This window comes from Hyperolius riggenbachi, chromosome 5 (assembly GCF_040937935.1).
Source record: "Hyperolius riggenbachi isolate aHypRig1 chromosome 5, aHypRig1.pri, whole genome shotgun sequence".
Lineage (NCBI taxonomy): Eukaryota > Metazoa > Chordata > Amphibia > Anura > Hyperoliidae > Hyperolius > Hyperolius riggenbachi.
Window position 1 is genome coordinate 396,406,030 of NC_090650.1, and position 26,223 is coordinate 396,432,252.

Here is a 26,223-nt window from a genome sequence, read left to right on the forward strand (position 1 = left end):
TTTTGAAAACAAACAGCTTTAATCAGCACAATTCCAAAACTCGTTTTGTACCAGTCTAGAAACGCACGACACACAGACTAGACACAAGACACACAGGTGCACACTTACACACAGGTTCTCCAGAAACTATACAGGGATTTAAAAAAAAAATGGGCCCAGAATGGACAGCAGCACCGGAGGGCACAGACATATCACATCGGCACTCCACTGAGCCCCACGTGTGAAACACGTCAAGTGTTGATCAGCTGAAGACTGATTTATATCGGAAGATGGACTTCTGGAGTGTAGTGGTAGTTGTTGATTTTGGTATTGAACGGAGAACACAAACAAAGCCAGTTCTAGCTACAAATGGTGCCCCAGGGCAAAGGTAACCTTGGGTGCCCCCCTGACACCCATCCCCTTACCCCCAGTATAGCAGTCAGGGATGCCCCTAACTACTCCCCGCATAGCATTACGGAGGTAGGGGTAACAGAAACTCGCCTCCTCTGAGTTCCAGGTGCTGGAAGTCCCATCTCATCTGTAATGTTGCTGCTCGTCACTTCCTGTCTCTCACAACAAGTACTAGAGGCCAAACAGAGAAGCAGGAAGTGCAGAGCAGCAACACTAAAGAGAAGACAAACAGACCTGGAACTCGGAGGAGACAAGTGTGCCTCTAACGCTGCAGGAGGGAGGGCGAGGAAGATCATTTAGTATGGTGGTGGCAGACACTTGGGGGCCCCTATGGCTGCTGGGGGGGGTCCTGGAGCAATTGCCCCCTTTGCCCATATGGTAGCGTCAGCCTTGAAGACAAATCACAGTAAACAGTCATTGGTGAAAATATCTTTGGTGAAATTTCACAAGGATGGAAGGCCTACAGAGCCCGCAGTAGATTCCAAATTTGAAAGAAGAAATTAACGGATATTCTACATAAAGTCTTCTCAAACCTGTCATCAACAGAGCATGTTTTATGCATCTTCTTTTCAGTTAAGCCATTTAACAGGGAGGAAATCTTCAAACAAATAACTACTGATGAGTAGAGAATCCTTGAGAAACCAAGTATCAGACTTCCATGCAAATTATATATAGGTGGGCATTGGACCAACTCAAGCTGGCAAGGTATGCCCAATTTCAAGATTCATAATATCTGCAAAAAAATCTGAAGCGTTAGTATCTCATTGAAAACCTTCGACAGGTGAGAGCTAGAGGGCTAGGTCAGCATTCCCAAACCCTGTCCGCAAAGACCAAAAGTGCAAATTGTACGCATAACTTTAAATCAGCATGGGTGGAGTCATTAGTGTCTTAGTATTGTAATTAATGCGGAAATGCACTAAAAATTTCTCCTCTGCTCCAACAGATTAGCCTCAGCTGATTTAATATCAAGTACAGACTCCTGTTTTTAAGAAAGAGAAAAGTACCTGAGACAAAAGGTAGGCTCACTTTCGTTATCCCCTAGAGCCTTATGTTATTGCACCAAATGGAACCTGTGCTTCACTTAGCTTCCCCAATATTGGAAATTTGTGCTTTGATGTATGCAGAGCAGGAGATAAGGTTCTGTTTTGCTGGGCAAAGAGAGGAGTGTCCATGTGACAGCTGCAGTGATTGTAAACAGCATTTAAAAAAAACAAAAACTCAAGATAGGTATGACAATCATGCAATATGGGCGTTTCCATTGCTAAATAAATTGTTTACTTTGGAAGGAGAACTACGGCCAGTTGAAGACTGCTGGTATGACCTGGGAACAAGTTTGGTAAACACTGGTCCACATAACAAGGTCTCAGTCCAGAGCCATTATCAATAAGGATGTTCAATTGGATAAAAATAATTCCAAAATGATAAGGAATGCAGCTTGAAAATTGACCAATCATCCATCACCAAAGTGGAATCTGATTAGTCCATTTGCTGCAAAAACTAGAACTATTTACATCTCATAGACCATCCCTACTCACTAACCATTCGTACTTTGTGGATTTCCTCTATAGATATCCATTTCTAATGGTTCTTGTGTTGAGATCCAACAAAATACACAGTTCGTGTGGGCTGAGGAAAGGACGGACAACTCTGCTCCATACTAGGACTAGGTTTTTCACAATCTCAAGTTCCTCAGAGGGTGTTACAGCTTAAGAGAGACCTGAAGTCAGAGGAATATGGAAGCCACCACAGCTTCCTCACTTAAAAAATGCCAATTACCTGGCTGTCATGCTGATACCTTGGTTTCATTAGTTTCCGAGTCACATCCCTGCAAGAAGCATTCAGCCAGTCGAACCAGAATGCCAGATCTGTAGATTCGTTCTGGGTCAAGCTTTAAAAACTTTTAAAATCAGTAGATCAGCACAACAGTCAGTAGCATTGTTCTTTTTAAGTCAGCAATGGTATCCTCCACATTCTTCTCACTTTAGGCTTCGTTTTGTGGGATGGATGTAGAAGGTTAGTGGGGTTTAGACCAAGCCTTTGCGATCAAAGTATGAGTAGACTGGGTCTTGGACGGAAGGCACCTCTAAACAGTAAAGACCAGATTTTGGATGGATACCAGAGCTTATTAGGACGGTAGGTAGGACTGGAAAGAAAAGAAGCTAGGCCCTGAGTCGTGGCTGCAGTAGAGGAGGACAGGATGGGTGGCGATCTCCTCTTCAAACGGAGGTGACACTTGTAGCTTTCCTTCATTATATTCCCAGTATAGTGCTGGTCATCATAAACCTGATTAATTAGCTGGGAACTGGAGGCTTCAGGAAAGTTATACGGCTCAGCAAGGTCCTCCAACCAAGGTGCTCAGAAGTATGCAAGGGATGGTGCTGTGTTTACGACCCCTTCTCATGGTTCAGGACGTAGTAATCATGCACGTACATGAGAACTGCGATTGGCTGCCCAATAATAAGGGAAATCCACACGGCCGCATTCCCATAATTGCCTCTCAGAAACCGACCCACAAACCAGGCCAGAGGAATCTGCCGAAAGGAAACAGAACATGAGATTTCAGCTCTAGAAGAATATGGAACCCATCAACCAGAAACATACAGACCTGTGACATCATCCCCATAAACGCCCAGAGCCGAAACATCTTCAGTGGAACGCTCACCAGATACTGAGGAGAGAGAGAACACAACATGACAAACAGGCAGATACATAACCTATCCTCTTGTCTATGGCAATGGTCTCCAAAAGCCCAAATCACTACAGTTTAGTACACTAAAGTTTCTTTCAGCTCCTAGAAGTCTGTGTGTCCCTTGACGCAGTTTCTCTGTCAGATCCATAGTGATTGTAGGCAGCTTCTGCGCATGTGTGTACCTCTTGAAATCACAATTCTGTTGATGGGAGTCTTCTTTGCATGCACAGTAGCACTGGATATGTGCAGAACGCTCACAGGTACAGGAGTGCAATAGTGTGAGGCGCAGTCGCGCAGGACATGCCAGGTTGCCGATCGGTATGGAGCTGACGGTGGGACCCTGGAGTACAGCAGAACTGCGGCAAGGGACACGCTGACTTCTAGGAGCTGGAAGAAGCCCCGGGTAAGTAATGCTTTATCCTTTAAGTCTGTGACTGGCTAATTGTGATTATCAGTTGTGCTTCCTGTGTAGATGGACCATATCTTCCAGCATGCATTGCGGCGTTCTGAGGCGCGTGACACCACCACAAGTCCTTCAACCTGTGGTTGACTTCCTGGGGGTACATGGCGAACCCCATATGGATGCTGATCACCCTAACTGCAGACTATATTATGAACCTACCTTATGGCGAGGTTCATTTTATAGTTTTTTAGGTCCAGGTGCTGAGTTGCCTTTAACTTGTGAAGCATATCTACAGTAGTAGTTCATTTTGCAAAACAGGTTTGCTTTAGGACACACTCTAGCCACCTGGCCAATTCACCTTTTGAATGAGCAAGAACGACAATCCACTTTGAAAGCGGATATTGTTATTTTTTTAACCCCCTCCTCATAAACCAGTACAGCATACAAATGCGGAGCACACCCCTCGGAATGCATCTCTCCTGACAAATTATAAGTAAGGCTATATATAGAGACGTATAATCACCTAATCCGTCAGTGGGTACAGAATATGCATCTATTAGCATCTCCTGACACCTGGAGCCACCCACATGTAGAAAAATCATTAAGTGAAATCTGGTTTGCTGATCCATGAAGCATCAGTTGTCTGTACTTGTTTTTTACCATTATGTGTATAAGACAGTACTCTAAACACTTACCTCATGGAAGAAAGCAGAAGCAAAGAAGACAGCAGTCTGTGCCAGCCATCTCGAGGCGCCGCGTCGCATCATTGGCTTGTAGAAGTGTCTGTGACATAATGGTGTACACCAGTTAGGGAGATAAGGGACAACCCCACTCCCCCACGCGCCCCCCCCCCCCCCCCCCAAAAAAAAATGTATCATATTTCCAGAAAAGCCTTTGTGATATTTCTGCACTGTCCTCCATACAGCGTCAGCAGCTCCACCCAGATAAGAGGCATACACATGTCTAGGGACCTGGTGGCCAATAGGGATGGCCCTGCCTAGGAGAACTCATGGAGAAGCATGTGATCAGTTTGGTCAGCTGATAGATTTGTAAGGTTCTGATTTGCTGTGATGACTTCCTGGTGTAGCACGTGATCATGACCAGCAAATCAGAGCCTTACAAATCTATCAGCTGATCAACCTGAACACATGCTTCTCCATGAGTTCTCCTAGACAGGGCCATCCCTAGTGGCCAAGGCAGGTATTTTTGGCGCGCACCGCTGAAGATTGGCGCTGCAATAGCAGTAATGATATAGTCCAACTCCACACCCCCCCCCCCCCCCACACACACACACATTGGTAATTTGGGGATCCGGGGATTGCAGGTCCAAAAATTACTTCGCCCTCCAAGTTGCCACGACTCGAGGGGGAATAGTAATTAATGGCGCCTGGTATTTGTGCAGCAGTGGGGAGAGCTGTCATTTGGCTCACCCTGCGCAGACCTGCCATTTATGTCCCAAACATTTCCTCTTCAGTTTAGTGGAACTGTGGAGTTTTCTGGGTGTGCAAGAATGGAGTTATATGACAAAAAGTACTAGTAGGACACTTTGTCCTAGCGGCACGTAAGCTCACTGACAGTTTACAGACTTTGTGAACTTTCTGTTCATCTCATTCATCTTCCCTGCATTCCCCCCGGAGACTTTACCTGATGCACCACTTGTGTACTGGAATATTCCAATTCTGCCAGAAATAGGTCACAGTTTCCGAATTCCTGAGGAGAACAAGAAGACAGGGTGAGCAATGAGATGTAGTTAAAAGGTGATGGGGTTTTATCTATAGGGGGTCTACCAGACAACCGTTCCAAAATCATAAATCCAAAACTTAACATGGCAACTTCTGAAAGCAATTATTCTGAAGAGTGTAAACTATTACTTTTGTACCTTAACTTCTTAAATTAAAAAAAAAAAAAAAAAACCTTTGTGAAGCTGTGCACCCATCCATACGTTAACAGTTCCTGCCTGTTATTTGTTGGTAGCAAAGTTGTCTTACAGTTAATCACACCTGAAGTCCTGCCTCCTCATGCAGGCACAGTCACACCTGACGTCCTTCCTCATGCAGGCACATAGACACACCTGACGTCCCGCCTCCTCATGCAGGCACATGGTCACACCTGACATCCCGCCTCCTTATGCAGGCACATGGTCATGCCTGACGTCCCGCCTCCCGATGCAGGCACATGGTCACGCCTGACGTCCCACCTCCCAATGCAGGCACATGCTCACAAATGGCATCCCGCCTCCTCATACAGGCCAACCCTACTTCTGACAACTCTAAGTATACAGAGAACTATCCTCTGCACTCACCACCAGTCTCTGTAGAACTCCCGATCCCCAAAACGCATCAACTCTGCTACAAAGTTCATGGAAGAATGGAAGAACCAGTAGAAGAAAATGAGCCAGATGAAATGGTTGGGGACCTGAAATTGAAAGGGTAAAAAAACAGGAAGATAAATTCTGGACTAAGAAACAGAGGCAGAAATTCTGCTTGCATGAAAGATGTGTAACTTACTGCCAACTTCAGGAGACGCTCGATGATCCGGGAGTAATCCATGTCCTGAGATAGAAGAGATTGCAATATAAGACAGGGAAATGGCCTCAACAGACTAAACAGAGGCTGAGGAACTAATCACAGCTGGACCAAATAGAGGAGAAACTTCATGAAGGCAGAAGTACTGTCTCCCAACTCCTTATTGCCCATATAGTTACCAAACCTGCCTTTGTCCACAAAGCTCTGTACATACTTGAATACAAGTCCCGGGGGGATTTTTAGGGGACATAACTAAGATATGACTGGGCAATAAGGATTCAGGAGACAGGTATGGCATGCTAGACTGTCATTTCAGGTTATTAAAAACTTAATCTGCTGGTCAAACACTCACCCGGAATGGTTTCATGGAGTTCTGAATAGTTGGGACCATCCACTGAAAAGATAAGATGAATAGATAAATAATTTCTCTAACAGTTCCCCAAACAAGCACTGCTATCCCGGGGGAAACTAACCTAACCCTCTCCAAGAGGCAGGCTATTACGGCTGAGCCCCACCGCAGAACGCTTTTTTCGATCAGTTTTCATTTTGGAAAACACTCCCACTGACTTGCATTAAAATCGTGGTAGAATTGCAACAAAATATTGTGGCAATTTAAACCAAAGTTAATGGGAGCGTGTTTTTTTAAAAACAGATGGAAAAGCACTCTGCAGTGTGGCTCAGCCCTAAGTGGAAGAAGCTGAGCTTAAAAGGGAACCTGTAGTAAGAGGGATAAAGATGCTGCCATCAAATCTATTTTATGAAAGCACCACTGTCACGATAAACCGTAAAATGTAAAATCCATGTATACATACAAAGAGGTACATCTGTCCCAGAATAAAATACACTTACCGTATTACTTTTTTTCTTCCCTATGCAGCACTCCCTTACAGCCGGTAGTACCATGACTGCTCTGACCTTTATTGGACTAGTCCATTTCCTCACAGAGGATTCTCAGGATTTACTTTATTTTCTAAAGCACTCTCTGAACAGCAGTGGAACAGTCTAGCTGCCAGAATAGTGGCACACGAATAGGCAGGCAGCAACATAATACAGGTCCATGCCACAGCCCATTAAGAGATGTACTAATCCATACGTGTCAAACTCCGGCCCACGGGCCAAATCTGGCCCTCAGAACCATTGAATTTGGCCCTCAAGTGGTTTCCCCGCTTTGCATTATGTTTAGCCTAGTCTAGACCACCAGGAAAGCTATATTGGAGGTGAAGCCCTAGAACACCAGGGAAGCATATTAACCTCCTTGGCGGTAACCCCGAACGTAGTTCGGGGTAAGCCGCGCAGGAGGTTTTCTCCGGCCCTGCTGGGCCGATTTGTTTAAAAATTTTTTTTTGCTGGATGCAGCTAGCACTTTGCTAGCTGCGTCAGCACACCGATCGCCGGTATCCGTCGCGCCGCGCGCCCCCCCCCCCCAGACCCCGTGCGCTGCCTGGCCAATCAGTGCCAGGCAGCGCTGAGGGGTGGTTCGGGACTCCCAATGACGTCCCGACGTCGGTGACGTCAGCCCGCCCCGTCGCCATGGCGACGGGGGAAGCCCTCCAGGAAATCCCGTTCTTTGAACGGGATTTCCTGATCGAAGCGGGCGGGGGGGATGCCGCTGAGCAGCGGTTATCATGTATCGAGCCCTGGGCTCGCTACATGATATAAGAATTTTTTTTTTTTTTTTTTAAACTGCTGCACTCCCTCCTGGCGGAATTTTTTATACCGCCAGGGGGGTTAAGGAGGTAGGGGGAAGGTACTAAACACCAGTTGGACGTCACTGCTCTAGGACATACATGTCAAACTACAGCCCGCGGGCCAAATCTGGCCTGCAGAGCCATCAAATTTGGCCTACAAGAGGTTTCCCCACTTTGCATTATGTTCAACCAACTCTAGACTACCAGGGAAGCTATATCGGGGTGAAGCCTTAGATCACCAGGGAAGAAATATGGAGGAGCAAACTATAGGGGAGGGGGGGGGGTCACTAGACACCAGGGAACTGTATAGGGGAGGGGGGGGGTCACTAGACACCAGGGAACTGTATAGGGGTTGGTGGGGAGCCATTAGAGACCTGGGAACTTCATCAGAGGGGAAGGTGGCCAGTAGACATTGAGGTTGGCCCGTGACTTGGTCCCAGTGCACAACTTTGGCCCACTTTGTATTTGAGTTTGACACCCCTGTACTAGTCCAAAACCAATTTGTAAAGAGATTAGAGCTGTCAGATTTATACCACCTACTGTGACAGCAAATTTACAGAGCCTTTTAAGGCCCCTACACACGCCTGATTCCTTCAAACGACGGGGCGGCCGTTCTGCTGACAGTTTGGGGGCAGAGCCAGCACCGGGGAAAATGATCGGAGCCGCCAGGATTTGGCTCATTTCGGACATTGGCCACAGCACTGCGGCCACTTCGCTCATTGACCGGCCAGAACCCGAACTGGTCAAACTTCAGGTTCTGACCAAAACATATACATTTTCTAAAACTTTATGGGCTTGATTCACTAACAAATAGCGGGAGTAACCTGCTGTTACCCTCGCTATTTAACACTGCACACCTTAATGCCGCTATTGGCAGCATAGGGTGCATTATTCCCTCTTTGTCAGAACAACGCTCACTATGCCCAGCATGGCGAATAATGCTCACTGTGGATTACCTGTAACGGGCGCTCTGATCATCCCGCTCGGGACCACTTCGGGTCCACTAACTTTAAAGTGATCCTGGCACTCTGAGTGGCCCAATAGACTGCCTGTCAAGTAATGTCACCGAGCGGGATGATCAGAGTGCCCCTTACAGGTAATTCACAGACTTCGCTACAAGCAATCGCTATGCTGGGCATAGTGAGCGTTTTTCTGACAAAGAGGGAATAATGCACCCTATGCTGCCAATACCGCGCATAGCGTGCATTAAGATGCGCAGTGTTAAATAGCGAGAGTAACAGCAGGCTACTCCCGCCATTTATGTTAGTGAATCAAGCTCTATATTTGTAAAACGTAATTAATTATATCAAGTCTGAGTACCCCCTGGACCCACCAGAAGTACCCCTGGCATACTACACCCGTTGAGAAACTAGGCCTTATATGTCATGTAATTTAAATGCAATCAGAAATGTAAAGTAACAAGTACAGGCGCCCCTCCTCAAGGACTTGTGAATTTGCTGCAAGCAGAAAAGACTATCCTCAGTCTTCAACAATCCAACATATAGTAAACTGCTGTGCTGAAGTTCCAATAGTCCCAACTGATACCGGGCCGTCCCTCCTCTCCTCTTTGTGGTACACTGCAGACACTCACACCAAGGAGATATAAGCCAAGAATATCGGGGGACTCCCTCAGTATTTAAAAAACAGATCCACTTTATTAATCCACGAAGTGCAGAATATACATATACAAAACACTTACTTTTGTGGGACCTATTTCCTATAGGACCCACTAGCAGAAATCGCTTTCGCTTCCCACTACTCAGCACCTCATCACTGGCACTCTCTGTCGTATATATGCCTGCTATCAACCCGACCAGTTTCAGCCTCCTGCCGTCCTCAGGGGCAGGAGGCCCTGAGGACGGCAGGAGGCTTAAACCGGTCGGGTTGAGAGCGGGCATATATATGACAGAGTGTGCCAGTGGTGAGGTGCTGAGTACCACTTTAGTGGGAAGCGATATCTGCCAGTGGGTCCTATGTAATTTAAATGCTACAGTTTCTCCTTAAGTGTTCCTTTAAACAATGCATATTTCCTGGCAGGATAACCCTGCCTTTAATACTTTAAGCCACAGACCTTGAACATGCATGCAGATCAGGTGCTCTGACCAAAGTCAGACTGGATTAGCTGCATGCTTGTTTCAGGTGTGTCATTCAGACACTATTGCAGCTACCGTGTTTCCCCTAAAGTAAGACATCCCCTGAGAATAAAACCTAGCAGGAATTTCAAAAATGCTTGAAATGTAAGACATCCTCCAAATTTAAGCCCTAGCTAGGCAGCAGCCCACATGACACCAGCAAGTCATGCTCAATACAAAGCCTGGATACAGGAGAGCAGCAGTATAATGTGAGTTCTACACAGTCCTATATATGTGTCAGGCAATGTGTGTTTTTGTTGGAGCCAGCCCTCCTGATCTGTTGTGTGATAAGCATCAGCAGCACTTCACCTTTTCACCTCTTCCCAGGACACATACACACACAGCTTATCCTATGCTCGGGGGAGCCTGACAATTCTCTGCCTGCAAGAAATAGACTCTTAATTACATGATCAGCAGAATTAATTTCTTGTAATTGAGAGCCAATATCTGCAAACCACAAGCTCTGTGTATGTTGCACAGAGTATGTACGTTTTGTATAGGAAAGCTACCAGTGTTTGCCAAAAAATAAGACATCCTCTGAAAATAAGCCCTAGCACATCTTTTAGAGCAAAAATTAATATAAGACAGTGTCTTATTTTTGGAGAAACACGGTAAAGAGATCAGCAGGATAGGCAGGCAAATGGTATGGAAGCTATGGAAGCCTCACTTTAGGTTCCCTTTAAGAAAATCTTAAAGTGAACAGAAGTTAAAAGGCTGTCATTGATGGGAGCCATCTTTATATAAAAACAAAACAAAACAAAAAAAACCACTATAAACCCCCCCCCCCCCCCCCACACACACACACACACATTTTCTCTCTTTCAAATATTTTATTCAAGATTTAAGAGATAAACAGTGGTGGGATATGCATTCAGCTGAGTTGGACAAGATGACTTTCAGCAATTGAAATAGTACAAACATTTCACACAAAAATGGAGTAACAAACAACCAAATGGTAGAAGAAGAATAAATACCCTTAAAAACACTTTTTGTTACAGTTGAGGTGACAGGGAGTCTTGGCTACTTTTCAAAGAATACATTCAGATATATTTTAAAGCGAACCTCACATTTTTCACATAAATAGCACTGCAAATTGTCATTACTTCACTTAAAAACGAAAAATATGGCAGCCTCTATATTCTTCAATCAAAAGAAAACAAGAAAAAAAAAAAAAAAAAAAAAAAGCTTTTAGAGGCCTCACTGATCCATATGAAAATGCAAAACTTTATTTGGAAACCAACAACCACAGCATCCCAAAATCTAAAAGCAATTCCTTAAAAAAAAAGCCTCTATATTCCTCTCACTTTAGGTTCCCTTTAAAGCGGATCAGAGATGAAAAACTAACTATGACAAGTAACTTGTCTATATATCTTATTTAAAGTTTAGATGGTTTACACAGCAAATCTAGCTGCAAGCAGCTTTAATAGAATATGATTGATTATTCCTGTGATACAATGAGGGCAGCCATGTTTGTAGACATTACACAGAGGCAGGCTTATCTGTATCTTGAGCAAAAAAAACCTAATCCCCCCTCCTCCTCTCTGCCTCTGAAATCTCTGGCTAGTAATTCCACAAGCCTTGAGGATCGTTCTGGGCTGTATAATAATTTTATAGTTTACCTGTTGGATTAAACCGACCAGTAGCTGCATGATGAACAGCTGCAAGAGAGAAAGAGAGAAGCAATCAGGGGCCAGTCATGCTTTATCACAAAAAAGTTAGATACTCACCTAAGAGGGAAAGCTCTGGCTCCCTTAGAACCTCCCCCTTTCAAATTTCTCGCTGACTGCATCTACGGTCTCCTTGGAAGCACTTGGGCCTCCAAGTACTTTCAAAGAGGATCAGCTCTAATTCACATGCATGAGTGCTAGCCTGCCCTCACGCAACACGGAGCGGCTCCAGCCTGCCCTCACGCAACACGGAGCGGCTCCAGCCTGCCCTTGCGCTGCACGGAGCCACTCTTCTTCGGAAGTACTTGGAGATTTGAGTACTTCCGTGGCCTTCTGAGGAGACCCAAAGGTCTCTAAAGTCGAAAGAAGGAACAGGGGTCCGGCAATGGAACAAGGGGGCACAGAGAGGAACAGGAAGGCTCTAAGAGGCCTAAATTATATTTTACAATTCTTCATTTGTCCTTTCAGATAATTTTTTTTAACAAATCTGTCCCTACAAAATTTCCATCATATTCCAGAAGTCACTTGCTCTCTTCTGAGGATTATCCTGGATCCTTTTTTCAACTTTTCATGTCCTAAATCTTTGCCTTAAACCACAGGTGTGGAACTCCAGGCCTGGAGGGCCAGATACATGTCAGTGTTTAGGATGGACTGAGAAAGAGAGGAATGTGTTCTACCTGATGGACCACACCTTTCCTGATTCAGACCTATCAATACATTTGAGTTGTGACAAAAATGTGTGAGGATCTCGGCCCTCAAAGGACCAGTTTGACCTCCCTGCCTTTAAAGGGACTCCAAGCAGTGCAGAAACTATGGAAAGATGTATATCATTTTAAAGCTCTCTTTCTCCTCTTTCCAATAATACATAAACCGCCACCCTACGCCTTTTAGTTTTCGCTATTTTCGCGATTGAAATTGCCGTGGCCGCGATTTCAATCACGAAAATAGAGAAAACTAAAAGGCGTAGGGTGACAATTTAGGGGTCGTCAGAAAGAGGAGAAAGAAAGCTTTAAAATTATATCCATCTTTCCATAGTTACATTGTGTTACACAGGGCGACTTTTTCTCAAAGTTAGCAGCTCCATTCAGCAGAAAAAGTCGCCCTGTGTAACACAATGTAACTATAGAAAGATGGATATCATTTTAAAGCTCTCTTTCTCCTCTTTCTGACGACCCCTAAATCGTCGCCCTATGCCTTTTAGTTTTCTCCATTTTCGCGATGGAAATCGCGGCCGCGGCAATTTCAAATTGCGAAGATAGCGAAAACTAAAAGGCGTAAGGCGGCGGTTTATATATCATTGGAAAGAGGAGAAAGAGAGCTTTAAAATGATATGCATCTTTCCATAGTTTCTGCACTGCTCGGAGTCCCTTTAACAGTGTTAAATTGAAAAGCACAAATAGAAAGAAAAACAAATCTATCAACTGAAATCCACTCACCATCTCCACAAGCCTCCGTAGAAGAAACCTCTTGCGAATCCTAGGGGATCGGGGAAAGTTGAGTTCATAGCAAAGTGTTGGAGCCAAGGCAAAATAATAGATATCTAGGAAGTGGAGGGACACAGATGACTATAAGTGAACCTGACCATGCGACAATACCTGCATCCACATTTATCAGTATACTCACCTCTGTGTGTCAGATTCCCAGGGTAGGAAACCTCCTTTTGACCCACATCCCCGTTGGCTTTCTTCATCGGTGGAGCTGAGACGGAGACAGCAGGTCAAGTTGGAACACACAGAGAAGAACATACATGAATGTTGTGGACACTGATAGCGCCCTCACCTGACTGAGAGCGGCCCAGGGCACGGACTCTAGTTAGCCTCCTTTCCCGGCACCAAGAATTAACATCTTTGTAGGAATATATTTTGAGGAAAAGGATGGTGTAGATGCTGAGGGCCCACACAGCTCCCACTGCAAAAAAGATAGATTATTGGGAAAGGTCCTGCAGCTGGTCATGTGATGGAGTGGAGCTATTTTACCAAGGCACAATAAAAGGTGAAACCTACCAGAGGTCATGGAGGGGACTATGAATACAACCACTACTGGGAAGCAAAGGACAGAGGTAAGAATGATTCCATACAGGAAGTGGCCTATTCCTTCTGAAATTCCTCCCTGCATAAAAAAAAACAAAACAAAACAAAAATAGTCCAGGGAAGTTCTTTAATTTTCTCCAAACATCCTTTACTCTCCACAGAAAGAGTCCAGGTCAGCACACCATTGGAAGATTCAAGTTTCTTCAATTTATTGCTTCATAAGCACATAGATATATTATATCTATGATATTATATCTATGTGCTTATGAAGCAATAAATTGAAGAAACTTGAATCTTCCAATGGTGTGCTGACCTGGACTCTTTCTGCTTGTTATAATTCTGGATGTTTGGGCTCAGCATCCACAGGCCATAGCACCCACACCAGGGTAAGGTGTGCCACCTCTACAATACGATTGGATTACTCTCCACAGAATCCCATCATTTTGCATATAGACCCCTACCTGCCTGGCACCTCAGGTGACTCGCAGAAGGAGAATTGGAAAAGAGAAAAAGAGAGCGTACTCAGGTCTTCCATAGAGAAATGGGGCTTGCCGGCTGAAGAATGATCTCACCTTTAGTTGACGGTGGGAGACCAGTGCGGATGTTACAGCAGTTAGGCTTGTGTCCCACTTGCCAAGAACAGGGCATGCAGGCACTCTCCTCCTTTAGGGAGACTTGTCAGTGAATGCTTCCAATGAAAGCTTCCTATAATTGAATGTGTTCAAATGCTATACCTAACTGCTTTGCCTGACGAAGGGGGGACTTTTGAAACAGAGGCACCAATATAGGATACAAGCTTAAAAAGGGAGGCAGTGGTGGACTTACCTCCCCATTAAACACTCAATAGGATAGATAAAATTGGATATTTACTGATCACTCCAAAAAATGCTGCAACACATTTCACGGGTCTTTAGCCTGCTTCACCAGGCAATTAAAGCAAGGAGTAACTGAAATTGGTAGAGTCAAGGCAGTGCACCTCATGTGTGTGTGTGTGTGGGGGGGGGGGGGGGGGGGAAGGGAGAGACTTCATTTCTCCCTGAAACACCTTGCAAGTCAATGCCTTAAATACACATATACGGTGTCTCTGCGTAATTTCCCCAAGCACTTAACCCAGTGGTTTCCACCCTACCACGGAGCATATGAAAAGTGCAGGAGCCGCTTGTGGTGCATGAAGAAATGGCGGCCACTCCTGATGCATCAGATCCAGTGCTACCCACTTGGCCATAGAGCTCCTGCAGTGTGCAGGAATTGCTCAAGGTCCAGGAAGAGAGCGCCAAAGCATTTACAGACAAGTCTGCCTAAAAAAGGAGTGGAGAGCAAGGCTGTGGAGTCGGAGCAATTTTAGGTTCCTGGAGTCAGAGGTTTCATAAACGTAGGAGTCGGAATCGGGAGTCTGAGTATTTTTGTACCAAATCCACAGCCCTGGTAAGTATTAGACTAAGGGGTCATAGTCGAGGAGTCAGAGGTTTCATAAACTGAGGAGTTGGAGTCGGAAGATTTTTATACAGACTTCACAGCCCTGGGAGAGAGACCGCCTGCATGCCCAGTCCCCGGCTGGTGGGACACAAGCCCAACTACTAGAACACCTGCACGGATCTCCCAGCAACAACTACATGCGATATCATTATTCAGCCGGCTGGCCCCATTTTTTTATTGAAGTCCTGAGTGCGCGCTCTCTTTTTTTTGTCTTCTATGATTTTCCAACCATTTTGATCTGAAACTAAAGAACAGCACCAGGCACCACAAAAGACATGACTCAGCACCCTCCACCTGTCCGGCACAGGAGTGTCAAACACCAAAACCACAGAAGAATTGGTGTGAGATTTCTGATGGTGGAACGCCCATGTTTTTACTATAGGTACCAGGGCTGAAGTTGAGAAGGGGCAGGTTTAAGCTGCTGTCCATGGGGTTTGATACGTCTCTACATCCCCAGGATAGAATATGAAGTACATAAAATATACAAAAATGAGAAACCTATTTATTGTATTTATAAAGCACCAACATATTACGCAGCGCTGGACATTAGTTTAGGTTACAGACAATATTTAGGGGCGACATACAGCAAAATGACAATACAGAAATACAAAAAAGACCAGATCATGCAGCACAGTATGAGTACAAGGTAATGCTTAAGGCTCATACACACATCAGACCATAGTCTTTGCAAAAAGAAAGATCACAGACCAATTTTACCCCCTTCCATGTAGTATGAGAGCCATACCTACACAGTCTATTCTATGGAGCTGAACTCCCCATCAGACAGAAATCTTTGCAAGATGCTGCACACAAAGATGCTGTACAAATGCAACAGATCAGTATCTGCAAAAGATCTGTTCCTGCAAAAGATCCGTTCCTGCAAAATGCATTCATAGTCTATGATATCTGCAGATCACAATACACACCTTGTTTAACATACATTCATCTGCAGATCAGATCCACCAGGATGGATTTTCAGATCTGCAGATGATGGTCTGATCTGCAGATGAATGTCAGTTAACCACTTCAGCCTACAGCTTCGAAAATCTTATGCATCCAAGCAATGTTCACCTCCCATTCATTCGCTAATAACTTTATCGCTACTTATCAAAATTAATTGATCTATATCTCGTTTTTTCCGCCACTAATTAGGCTTTCTTTAGGTAGTACATTTTGCTAAGAGCCACTTTACTGTAAATACATTTTAACAGGAAGATTAAGATAGAAATGGAAAAAAAACATTATTTCTCAGTTTTTAGCCATTATAGTTTAAAATTAATACATGCTACAGTAATTAAAACCCATGCATTTTATGTGCCCATTTGTCCCGCTTATTACACCATTTAAATTACGTCCCTATCACAATTTATGGCGCCGATATTTTATTTAGAAATAAAGGTGCATTTTTTCAATTTGCGTCGATCACTATTTACAAGCTTATAATTTTACAAAATGTAATAAGATACTCTCTTGACATGTATATTTAAAAAGTTCAGACCCTTAGGTAACTATTTATGTAGTTTTTTTTTTTTAATTGTAATTTTTTTTATTATTTTTTTTAATACAAAAATGTATTTGGGTAATTTTAGTTTGGGAGGTAAATAGCCAATTTTAGATGTAAAATAATGTATTTTTTATTCAATACAGGTATGTGGGTGCAGTTTACTATTTGGCCACAAGATGGCCACATTCAAAAAGTTCCTAGATGCGAACGATGTCGCATCTAGGAACTAAAATGAAGAGAAGTTGTTTCCTGGGGGCAGAAATACCACGCTCTCTGATGAGAAAGCGTCGGTATTTCTGCCGGGGACTTGGATCGGTGAATGGGAATTATATTCCCATTCACTGATCGGGGGGGCAGCGGGAGGTAGCGGGGGCGCGCGCCCGATCGCGCGCAACACACGGCTGCAGCACCACTGCCTATCTGGACGGATATATGCGTCCAGATATGGCGAAGTGGTTAAACAAGGTGTGTATGATGATCTGCAGATCTTATAGACTATCAATGCAATTTGCAGGAATGGATCTTTGGCAGGAACAGATCTTTTCTAGATACTGATCTTTTGTGTCTGTACAGCATCTGTGTGTGCAGCATCTTGCAAAGATTTTTTTTCTGATGGGGAGTTCAGCTCCATAGAATAGACTGTGTAGGTGTGGCTCTCATACTACATGGAAGGGGGTAAAATTGGTCTGTGATCTTTCATTTTCAAAGGACTATGGTCTGATGTGTGTATGTGGCCTTATTAGTCAGTCACTGGATGGGGAGCATGGATATTAGGCAAGTTAGGTTCACTCAGATGCATAGCATGGATTACTGTGAACAAAAAACAATATACAGGATATCACCATACCATATAGGAAGCCCGTCTCACCCTAAATAAATTGAGCATGACCGAATATAGAAGATAAGGGAGCTCAGGGCCACTAGCTTAATCATAATTAAAAAAAAATCACATAAGAAATCACTGACATTTAAAAAATACCCCCATAAAAACCATTATGGCTAGCAAATAGGGCACCGGTACCATGTATGAATGATAGGCAGTCCTGGAGTGCACTCCTTGTCAAGACAGCTCTGAGAAATACAATTTATCTTCAGGCCCACTTACAAGTCCATAGTAACAGTGACAGCATGATTGAGTGCAAATATAAATCTTCATCCTACAACCCGTGTGCATAATGAGAAATGCACGCCTCTATATGTATATATTTACGTGCGCATTACAGACACGAATCAGTGTCTAACCTCTCAATCTCCGTTTGCATTCAGCAAGCCTTTTGAGTTAACTCACGTGACCCTGTGGAGTATACGGATGTCCGCAGGCAGGCGGCGTTTCTCGATGTCCCCCTACTGTGATTGAAGCAGGGGGATGCCGCTCGCCATTGCACGCTGTAAAGCGCTTCCACGCTGTAGGAGAGAGAGGAAGCGCACAGGGAGGACAAGAGCACAGCCCACTCGATCAGCGTCACTGGCTCACGTGACGCGTTTCATCCTGTTTGGATCTCCTCAGACGTTCCTCAGATGTCTGAGGAAATCCAAACAGGATGAAACGCGTCTCGTGAGCCAGTGATGCTGATCGAGTGGGCGGTGCTCTTGTCCTCCCCGTGCGCTTCCTCTCTTTCCTACAGCGTGGAAGGGCTTTACAGCGTGCAATGGCGAGCGGCATCCCCCGGCTTCAATCACAGTAGGGGGACATCGAGAAACGCCGCCTGCCTGCGGACATCCGTATACAACACATTGCACAAAGAACACACTTACACACATTGCAAAGACAATACACTTACACACAGTGGCTAAATAACACACTTACACACTGTGCACAGTGTGTACGTGTATTGTCTGTGCACAGACAGTACACTTACACACACTGCACAGACAGTACACTTACACACACTGCACAGACAGTACACTTACACACACTGCACAGACAGTACACTTACACACACTGCACAGACAGTACACTTACACACACTGCACAGACAGTACACTTACACACACTGCACAGACAGTACACTCACACACACTGCACAGACAGTACACTCACACACACTGCACAGACAGTACACTCACACACACTGCACAGACAGTACACTCACACACACACATTGCACAGACAACACACTCACACACATTGCACAGACAACACACTTACACACATTGCACAGACAGTACACTTACACTCATTGCACAGACAGTACACTTACACACATTGCACAGAGAGTACACTTACACACATTGCACAGAGAGTACACTTACACACATTGCACAGACAGTACACTTACACACATTGCACAGACAGTACACTTACACACATTGCACAGACAGTACACTTACACACATTGCACAGACAGTACACTTACACACATTGCACAGACAGTACACTTACACACATTGCACACAGTACACTTACACACATTGCACAAAGAACACACACTGTGCAGCCAGCATGCATGAAGCCCGGACTCCGGGTCAGCACCTGCCTGAGTAGTCAGGCAGGCAGCATTCCATAACTTCAGGGATGGAGACTGGAGTCCTCTTCTCTTTCCTCTCCACGATAACACATGCTTGAGGGGCGGGGCAATGAAGACTGCCAGCAGGATTGGATGCAGTAGCTGGCAACTAGCATGCTGCTCTGTCTCTGCATCCCGGGAGTATCTTCTAGAGCTTGGCCTACAAGCAGGTGTCACCTAGGTTCTCTTCTCCTCGTTCTGCTCCCCCTTCTCCACCCTCCCGCACAGCGCTCAGTGTTGTTGCCCGCCCCGCATCAAGTAAAGCATAGGCAGCGAGGTGAGGAGAATATCTGCAGAGCTGAGCAATCACCGCAGGGCTTTGTAAATGTATATATCTTTACTCTGTTTAGGATGCAAGTCCTGCGGTGACAGCTCTGTTCTCTGCAATCCCACTGCCGCGCTCCACCCTGAGTGCTCAACCCGGGACACAGGCAGGCTATAGCGGGAGGGGGGCTTAAACCTCACAAACCGACGTGGTAAACAAACCTGCATGCCGCGTGCAGCGATCGCACTCAGCAAAGAGAAGGAGAGGGGGCGGACCAGTAGGCGGCAGCACGCAGTGCACATATAAACTAACGTGCGTGCTGCTCGGAGGCTCTGAACGGAAGAGAGGAAGGGGGCAGACCAATAGGCGGCGCCGGGCACAGGCTGAGCTGCCTGTCACAGCCCGTGCCGACCTGGTTCAGGCTGGCTGAAAGAAAAATAATAAACACACGCACAGAGCGCCCACTGCCACCAACGGCGCCATAGGCAAAAATTTATAGTTGCCTAATGACACAGACGCCCCTGTATCAGTGTGCCTAGGCATATATGAGTCAGTCCAAAGCTGGCCCAATCCCAGGTGGCCATTGCACCTAAATATTATGCACACAACCCAACTTTCTAGAGCAGTGATGGCCAACCTTGGCACTCCAGCTGTGGTGGTACTACAAGTCCCATGAGGCATTGCAATACTCTTACAGCTCTAAGCATAACTCGGGGAGGAAGAGGCATGACGGGATTTGTAGTTTTGTCACAGCTGGAGTGACAAGGTTAGCCATCACTGTTCTAGAGCCTTCTACGTGGCTGACAATGGAGGTCCATGAAAATGTCTGCTAACTCCTTAGATGGAACTACCCACTTTGGGTTGTGTACTTACCGATGCCAGTCGCCTCTCCAAATGCAAAGAGGCCAAAATAAACAGATTTGAACCTGAAAAACAAGAAGAAAATGTCTCACTCATGCATTGTGAGATTTATGTCACTGTAAACATGCAATTTCACTTAGGGCCTGTTCCTAGTATACATGTCCACCCATGTGTTTAAATATGCAAGCGTTTTCTCACAAGAGCCTTGTAAACTCTCATGCATTGCGATTTCTTTCAATACATGAATATGCTACATGCTTCATTTTGGTGCATTTGATTCTCCAAAAATAGGCTAAAAGCCGTGACATGCTGATTAGCCAACCCCCCAATGTGCCACCTTGCAGAGAGTGAGCTGAAGTGTGCCAGAGGATGCAGAGCCCTCGGAGCATGCCAATGTAAGCAGTGGAGGCACAGGATGGCACAGTGAAGGCACATGGGGACAGATCGGGACACAGTGTAGGCACAGGGACAGTGGACGCACAGGATGGGACAGTGGGGCCACAGGATGGGACAATGGAGGCACAGGGGGATGGATGGGGACAGTGGAGACATAGTATGGCACAGAGGAGGTACGGGGGGGGGGGGGGGGCACAGTATTCTGACTTAAAGTGAACCTCCAGACTAAAAATTGACTCAGCAGCACTGGAAAGGCCTGGTGTGTCTAACTGTTTCACAGCATCAGAACTTTTTTTCTCTTATACAAGCCTCGTTTTTAGCTACACAGAAAAAAAACTGCCCGGGCATTTTCCCCCTAATACTGTGCAAAGCATGATGGGATTTCTGATTTTGTTCTCGTTCTGCTGTTTTGGTGCAATTTTTTTTTTCTACATTTTGAATTTGACATTTGAAGCCTAGTGTGTGCAGCTGGGAGGGGTGATCAGGACACAGGACAGTTGGAACTGTGTCTCCTGCTCCCTGTCACCTCCTTTCCACCAAAAAGATGGCTGTCCCCATGACAAAGATGGCAGCCCCCATGAATCACAAACATTTGCCTGTTCTTTTAAAACGGGGTGGGTAAGAGATTATATTACCTATCTATTCTAATTAACATAACTAATGTAACTTAATGACAGTATGTTTGTTTAGGCTGAAGTTCCCCTTTAAATACAAACCCTATCTACTGCAGACTAAAGGTCCGTACACACGCCGGACTGGAGGCAACGACGGGTCCGTCGTCACCTCCCGCTGGGTGGGCGTTCCAGCGACAGTCCGGCGTGTGTACAGTCTGTCTGCAGACTGATACGGCTGTTTCTGAGCGATCCGTCCGGCGGATCGCTCAGCAACAGCCGTATCAGTCCGCCGACAGTGCGTACACACGCCGGACTGTAGTTGGAACGCCCACCCAGCGGGAGGTGACGACGGACCAGTCGTTGCCTCCAGTCCGGCGTGTGTACGGACCTTACCTGTATTGATCTTAATAACCCTTCTATAGGTCTATTAGCCTTTGTGAACTTACCCAGCACCAGGCATAGCGAGGGCCAGCTATAAGGGTCCTTTAGGAAGAGAGAGACCACCTGAATGGGATCCACTAGTATGCCGTACCTGGAAGCAGATAAAGAGTATCTGGTATAAAAAGGACCTTCCCACAAGCAATCAGCTAGAATCCCCACAAACACTGGCAAGCAATCTTATAACATCTTCTGAAATGGACATCATGTTCAAACACAAGGTACCAGCAAAGGCAATGCCAATAAAAATAGCCACACAACAGAGATGGTCCATGAGATGCTAATATACAAATTTTATGCCGCTTGACATTGAACCAATCAAATCACCAGCTGACGCATCTGAATATTCCAGCTCCAAACTGTACACGTTTAAAGGACAACCGAGGTGACATGTGACATGATGAGATAGGCATGTGTATGTACAGTGCCTAGCACACAGATAACTATGCTGTGTTCCTTTATTTATTTCTTTGCCTGAAAAAGTTAATCATCAAGTATGCAAGTGACAGTTTCTGTTCGTGTCGGGACAGGATTGGGCTGAGTCAGACTATAGCATAACCCTCACTTATAAGTAATTACAGCCATAAAACACTTTCCTGTCAGTAAATGGCTTCTGAGGGCAGAAAAGAGATAAAAAGGGTCAATAATTCATAGACTTGAGTTCTGGCATACGTCAATGAAGGTGTCATTGAGCAGAGACAATCAAACCGTAAAAAACTAGATTTAAATATAAAATAAAACTGTGGGATATCTAAAAAAAGAGTGATTTTTAGGAGACGGAGAATAGATAGAGTTGTTTTTCTCATCAGTCTATTTTAATCTCAGATGTCCTTTAAAGTGAACCAGAGACGAAGCACTCTCGTATTTTAGCATATAGATAAGTGGGAACATTAGAGAAAACACCTACCATGCTTTCTGTTTCATTCTGCACTGCACAGCTTGTTTCTTATGAGACCTGATAAAATCCCTGACTGAGCATTCAGCCTGGCTTTGCTATAATGACTCAGCTATAATGATTTCTGAGCAGAGCCAGCAGGGGGCAGACTTGGACTTGACAAGACGTGAGAGAACACAGACTGAGCTATAAAAATTCCTGAGCAAAGCCAGACAATGCTCAGTCGGGGATTTTATCTGGGCTGATTAGAAGCAAGCTGTGCAGTGCAGAATGAATCCGAAAGCAAGGTAGGCGTTTTCTCTAATGTTCCCACTGATATATATGGTAAAATACATGAAGGTGCTACGTCTCTGGTTCCCTTTAAGCAAGGCTGTAGAGTCGGTACAAAAATCATCCGACTCAGACGTTTATGAAACCACTGACTCCAACTCCAGGTGCTCCGATTCCGAACTCCTCGACTCCTTAAGGCCCATACACACGTCGGATTTTAGCGAACGACCCGTCGTTTGAACGTTCCGTCGTTCGGACGTTTTCGCGTCAAATCCGACGTGTGTACAGACTATCGTTCGGGTGATAAGACTGGTTACCAACGATCCGCCGGGCGGATCGCTGGTAACCAGTCTTATCACCCGAACGATAGTCTGTACACACGTCGGATTTGACGCGAAAACGTCCGAACGACGGAACGTTCAAACGACGGGTCGTTCGCTAAAATCCGACGTGTGTATGGGCCTTTAGTCTAATTTTTTCAAAGGCTAATTATTTGGTTCAAAAATCATCCGACTCAGTTTATTGAAACCACCGACTCCAGGTACCCAAAATTGCTCCAACTCCGACTCCTTGACTCCACAGCCCTGCATTTAAGGAAAAAAACAAAAACCAAAACTTGCATCCCCTCTAAATTTTTAGCATCTCATTGCCCGCCTCCATCACACAAGTATATTCCAGTATATGCAGTGTGGCCACTGTCACTGCCTGTCAGCTGCTTTTGTCTAATGGCCGGGCACTTGCTAGCGCTCAGCACAGGCAGTGGACAGGCAGCTATGCAGTTACATCTGAGCACAGCAGTTGCTGTGACATGAGACATTAATTTTTTCGTCACCAGATAACACCACCTCATGTCAAACATGTCACGCAGTGTTACCAAACGCTGCCATTCAGTTGCATGTTACTGCAGCCAAATGGCCGGGTGGCTGACCTGCGGCCACCTTAACAGGCCAAACAGTGTGTCTGTACAGGCTGTCCTGCTGATTATCTGCCTCTAATACTATTAGCCATAGACCATGAACAAGCATGCAGCAGATCAAATGTTTGACTGAACTTTGACTGGATTTGCTGCATGTTTGTTTCAGGTGTGCGATTCAGACACTATTGATGCATGAAAGGTCAGCAGGGCTGCCAGGCAACTGGTACTGTTTAACCACTTAAGGACCAGGGTTTTCTGCAGTGATCGGTGCTGCGTGGGCTCTCCAGCCCGCAGCACCGATCAGGATTGAGCCTTGGCGATCAGACTTCCCCCCCCTTTTTTCCCCACTAGGGGGGGGGGGGGGGGGGGGGGGGTGTCCTGCTGGTGGGGTCTGATCGCCGCCGGCTGTTTGTGATCTGCGGGGGAGGGCTCTTCAAAGCCCCCCTCCGCAGCGTTTTCCACGCTCCCCGCCGTCCCGTCCTCTCCCTCCATGGGCTGCGCAGGACGGATATCCGTCCTGCGCATTGAAGGATAGGCTTCAGCCTATCATATTCCGGCGATCCCTGGCCAATCAGAGGCCGGGGACCGCCGATGTACGTATGATGTCCAGCGTGTTTACACTTTGCCGGCGAGCCGCGATCGGCGGCTCTCCGGCTGTTCACGGAGACAGCCTCCATGAACTGACATGGAAAGGCCGCTCGATCGAGCCGCCGTTTCCATGGTGACCCACTTAAGACCTGCTGACGCCTATGGGCGTTAGCTGGTCCTTAAGTGGAAGGAAATAAATATGGCAGCCTCCGTATCCCTCTTGCTTTAGGTGTCCTTACAGGCCACAGAAGTATAGCGCATGTACGAGGCTTTAGTGAATCAGGCTCTTGATGTTCTCCCACAGTCAGTTATGGCACCCACTTTCTCACACACATCTATTGTATCTCTGGAGAACTTCAAAGGTACCTGAAGCAAGATGGATAAGGAGGCCGCCAGATTTATTTGCTTTATAACATTGCCAGTTTCCTGGCTGTCCTGTAGATCTGTCTGGCTTTACTAGTGTCTGAATCACACACCTGAAACAAGCATGCAGCTAATAGGCACCATCGTTGCATAGTGGTTAGAACTCTCGCCTTGCAATGCTGGGTCCCCGGATTGAATCCCAGCCAGGGCACTGTATGTTCTCCCCATGTCCGTGTGGGTTTCCTCACCCACTCCAGTTGCCTCCCACATCCCAAAAACATACAGATAAGTTAAATGGCTTCCCCCTAAATTGACCCTAGACTAGGATACATATACCACACAATACACACAGACACAAGACTATGGTAGAAATTAGATTGTGAGCCTCTCTGAGGGACAAGTGACAAGACAATGTACTCTGTACAGCACTGCGGAAGATGTTGGCGCTATATAAATACTAATAATAATCATCTGTTCTGCATGCTTTCCACAGGGTCTATGGCTAAAAGATGAGCAGGACAGCCAGGTCATTTGTATTGTTTAAAATGAAATACATCAGCTTCCATATCGTTCTCCCTTTAGGACAACCAAGCTGTAGGAAAACCAGCTACTGGAAGACCTATTCACAATGCAACTGTGCCCCCTGCTGGCTAGCTCTTCAAAAAAAAAAAAGAAAATTAAAAAAAATGAACAAGTGTTTACTCTAGTAGCTCTGGGAACAGAGTGAATGGATTTGAATGTCTCCACACACCACCAAACCATAAACAAATAAGCCTTGTTTGTACTACATACAAAGGAGAACACAGGAAACCCTTCCTCAGCCCCTGCACACACTGTGTGTGGGAACCAATGAGGGGAGGCCCTGAAAGTCCATGGCATACAGCCAGAAATTATTATTTTGTCAAAATAATAAAAAAGTTCTAACTGAACACATCATCCCAGCTTCACCATAATGAGGAAAGCTACTGCGAGACAGCCTGAAGTCACAGAACACGTCACATTTATAGGCTGAGCACTAAGCACATACAGTACATAGCGGCAGTATCAACCAGCTTACATAAGTAACAGCATCTTTCATAGGGAGTGAAGGAATATTCGAATGTGCAAATTTCCATCTTTTCTGTAGAAAATAAGCAAATCGAGTCACATGCGCCAACGTTCAATGCGCACGCGTGCGTGCGTGCGTGTGTGTGTATATAAAAGGACTGAATCTATGTATTGCACATGTGTGTGTGACGTTACATAGGAGCCAGAATGCAATACCAGGGGAACCATGCTGGGCATGTGTGTGAGGAAAAGCACGGAATCTGCGTATTGCGCATGTGTGTGACGTCACATAGGCGCCAACACGTAATACAACAGTAACTATGTGGAGCACATGTGTATGAGGAAGAGGAGGGAGACAGCGGCGGACACTAACAGGTAAAGTAATCATGCATGGCCACCGGAAAAGGAGGGGGGGGGGTCACATTTTACACTGGGGGGGGGGGGCACAGTGCTGGGGGTAAGTTGTGTTTGTCCCGATAACGCATGCCATTACTGCCGCACACCCGATCGAGCGCATCAGCCCGATATTGGTTGCATGGTTGATCAGACAGGCTCTTGG

The 26,223-nt window shown here is 45.7% G+C and overlaps 1 protein-coding gene across 1 annotated transcript in view; it reads right to left on the reverse strand.

Moving 5' to 3' along the window:
• The window catches only part of DGAT1 (diacylglycerol O-acyltransferase 1), a 62,581-nt gene continuing 36,358 nt past the window's right edge, over positions 1-26,223 (reverse strand). The window contains exons 4-17 of the mRNA XM_068237855.1: positions 21,594-21,679; positions 20,150-20,202; positions 13,498-13,603; positions 13,274-13,402; positions 13,118-13,192; positions 12,931-13,034; positions 11,447-11,485; positions 6,360-6,401; positions 5,990-6,034; positions 5,785-5,897; positions 5,127-5,192; positions 4,178-4,265; positions 2,996-3,058; positions 1-2,921 (exon numbers count right to left, since the gene is read on the reverse strand). Of these exons, the coding sequence (XP_068093956.1) occupies positions 2,775-2,921; positions 2,996-3,058; positions 4,178-4,265; positions 5,127-5,192; positions 5,785-5,897; positions 5,990-6,034; positions 6,360-6,401; positions 11,447-11,485; positions 12,931-13,034; positions 13,118-13,192; positions 13,274-13,402; positions 13,498-13,603; positions 20,150-20,202; positions 21,594-21,679 (1,156 nt within the window). The 3' untranslated portion in view covers positions 1-2,774. The remainder of the gene's footprint in view (positions 2,922-2,995; positions 3,059-4,177; positions 4,266-5,126; positions 5,193-5,784; positions 5,898-5,989; positions 6,035-6,359; positions 6,402-11,446; positions 11,486-12,930; positions 13,035-13,117; positions 13,193-13,273; positions 13,403-13,497; positions 13,604-20,149; positions 20,203-21,593; positions 21,680-26,223) is intronic.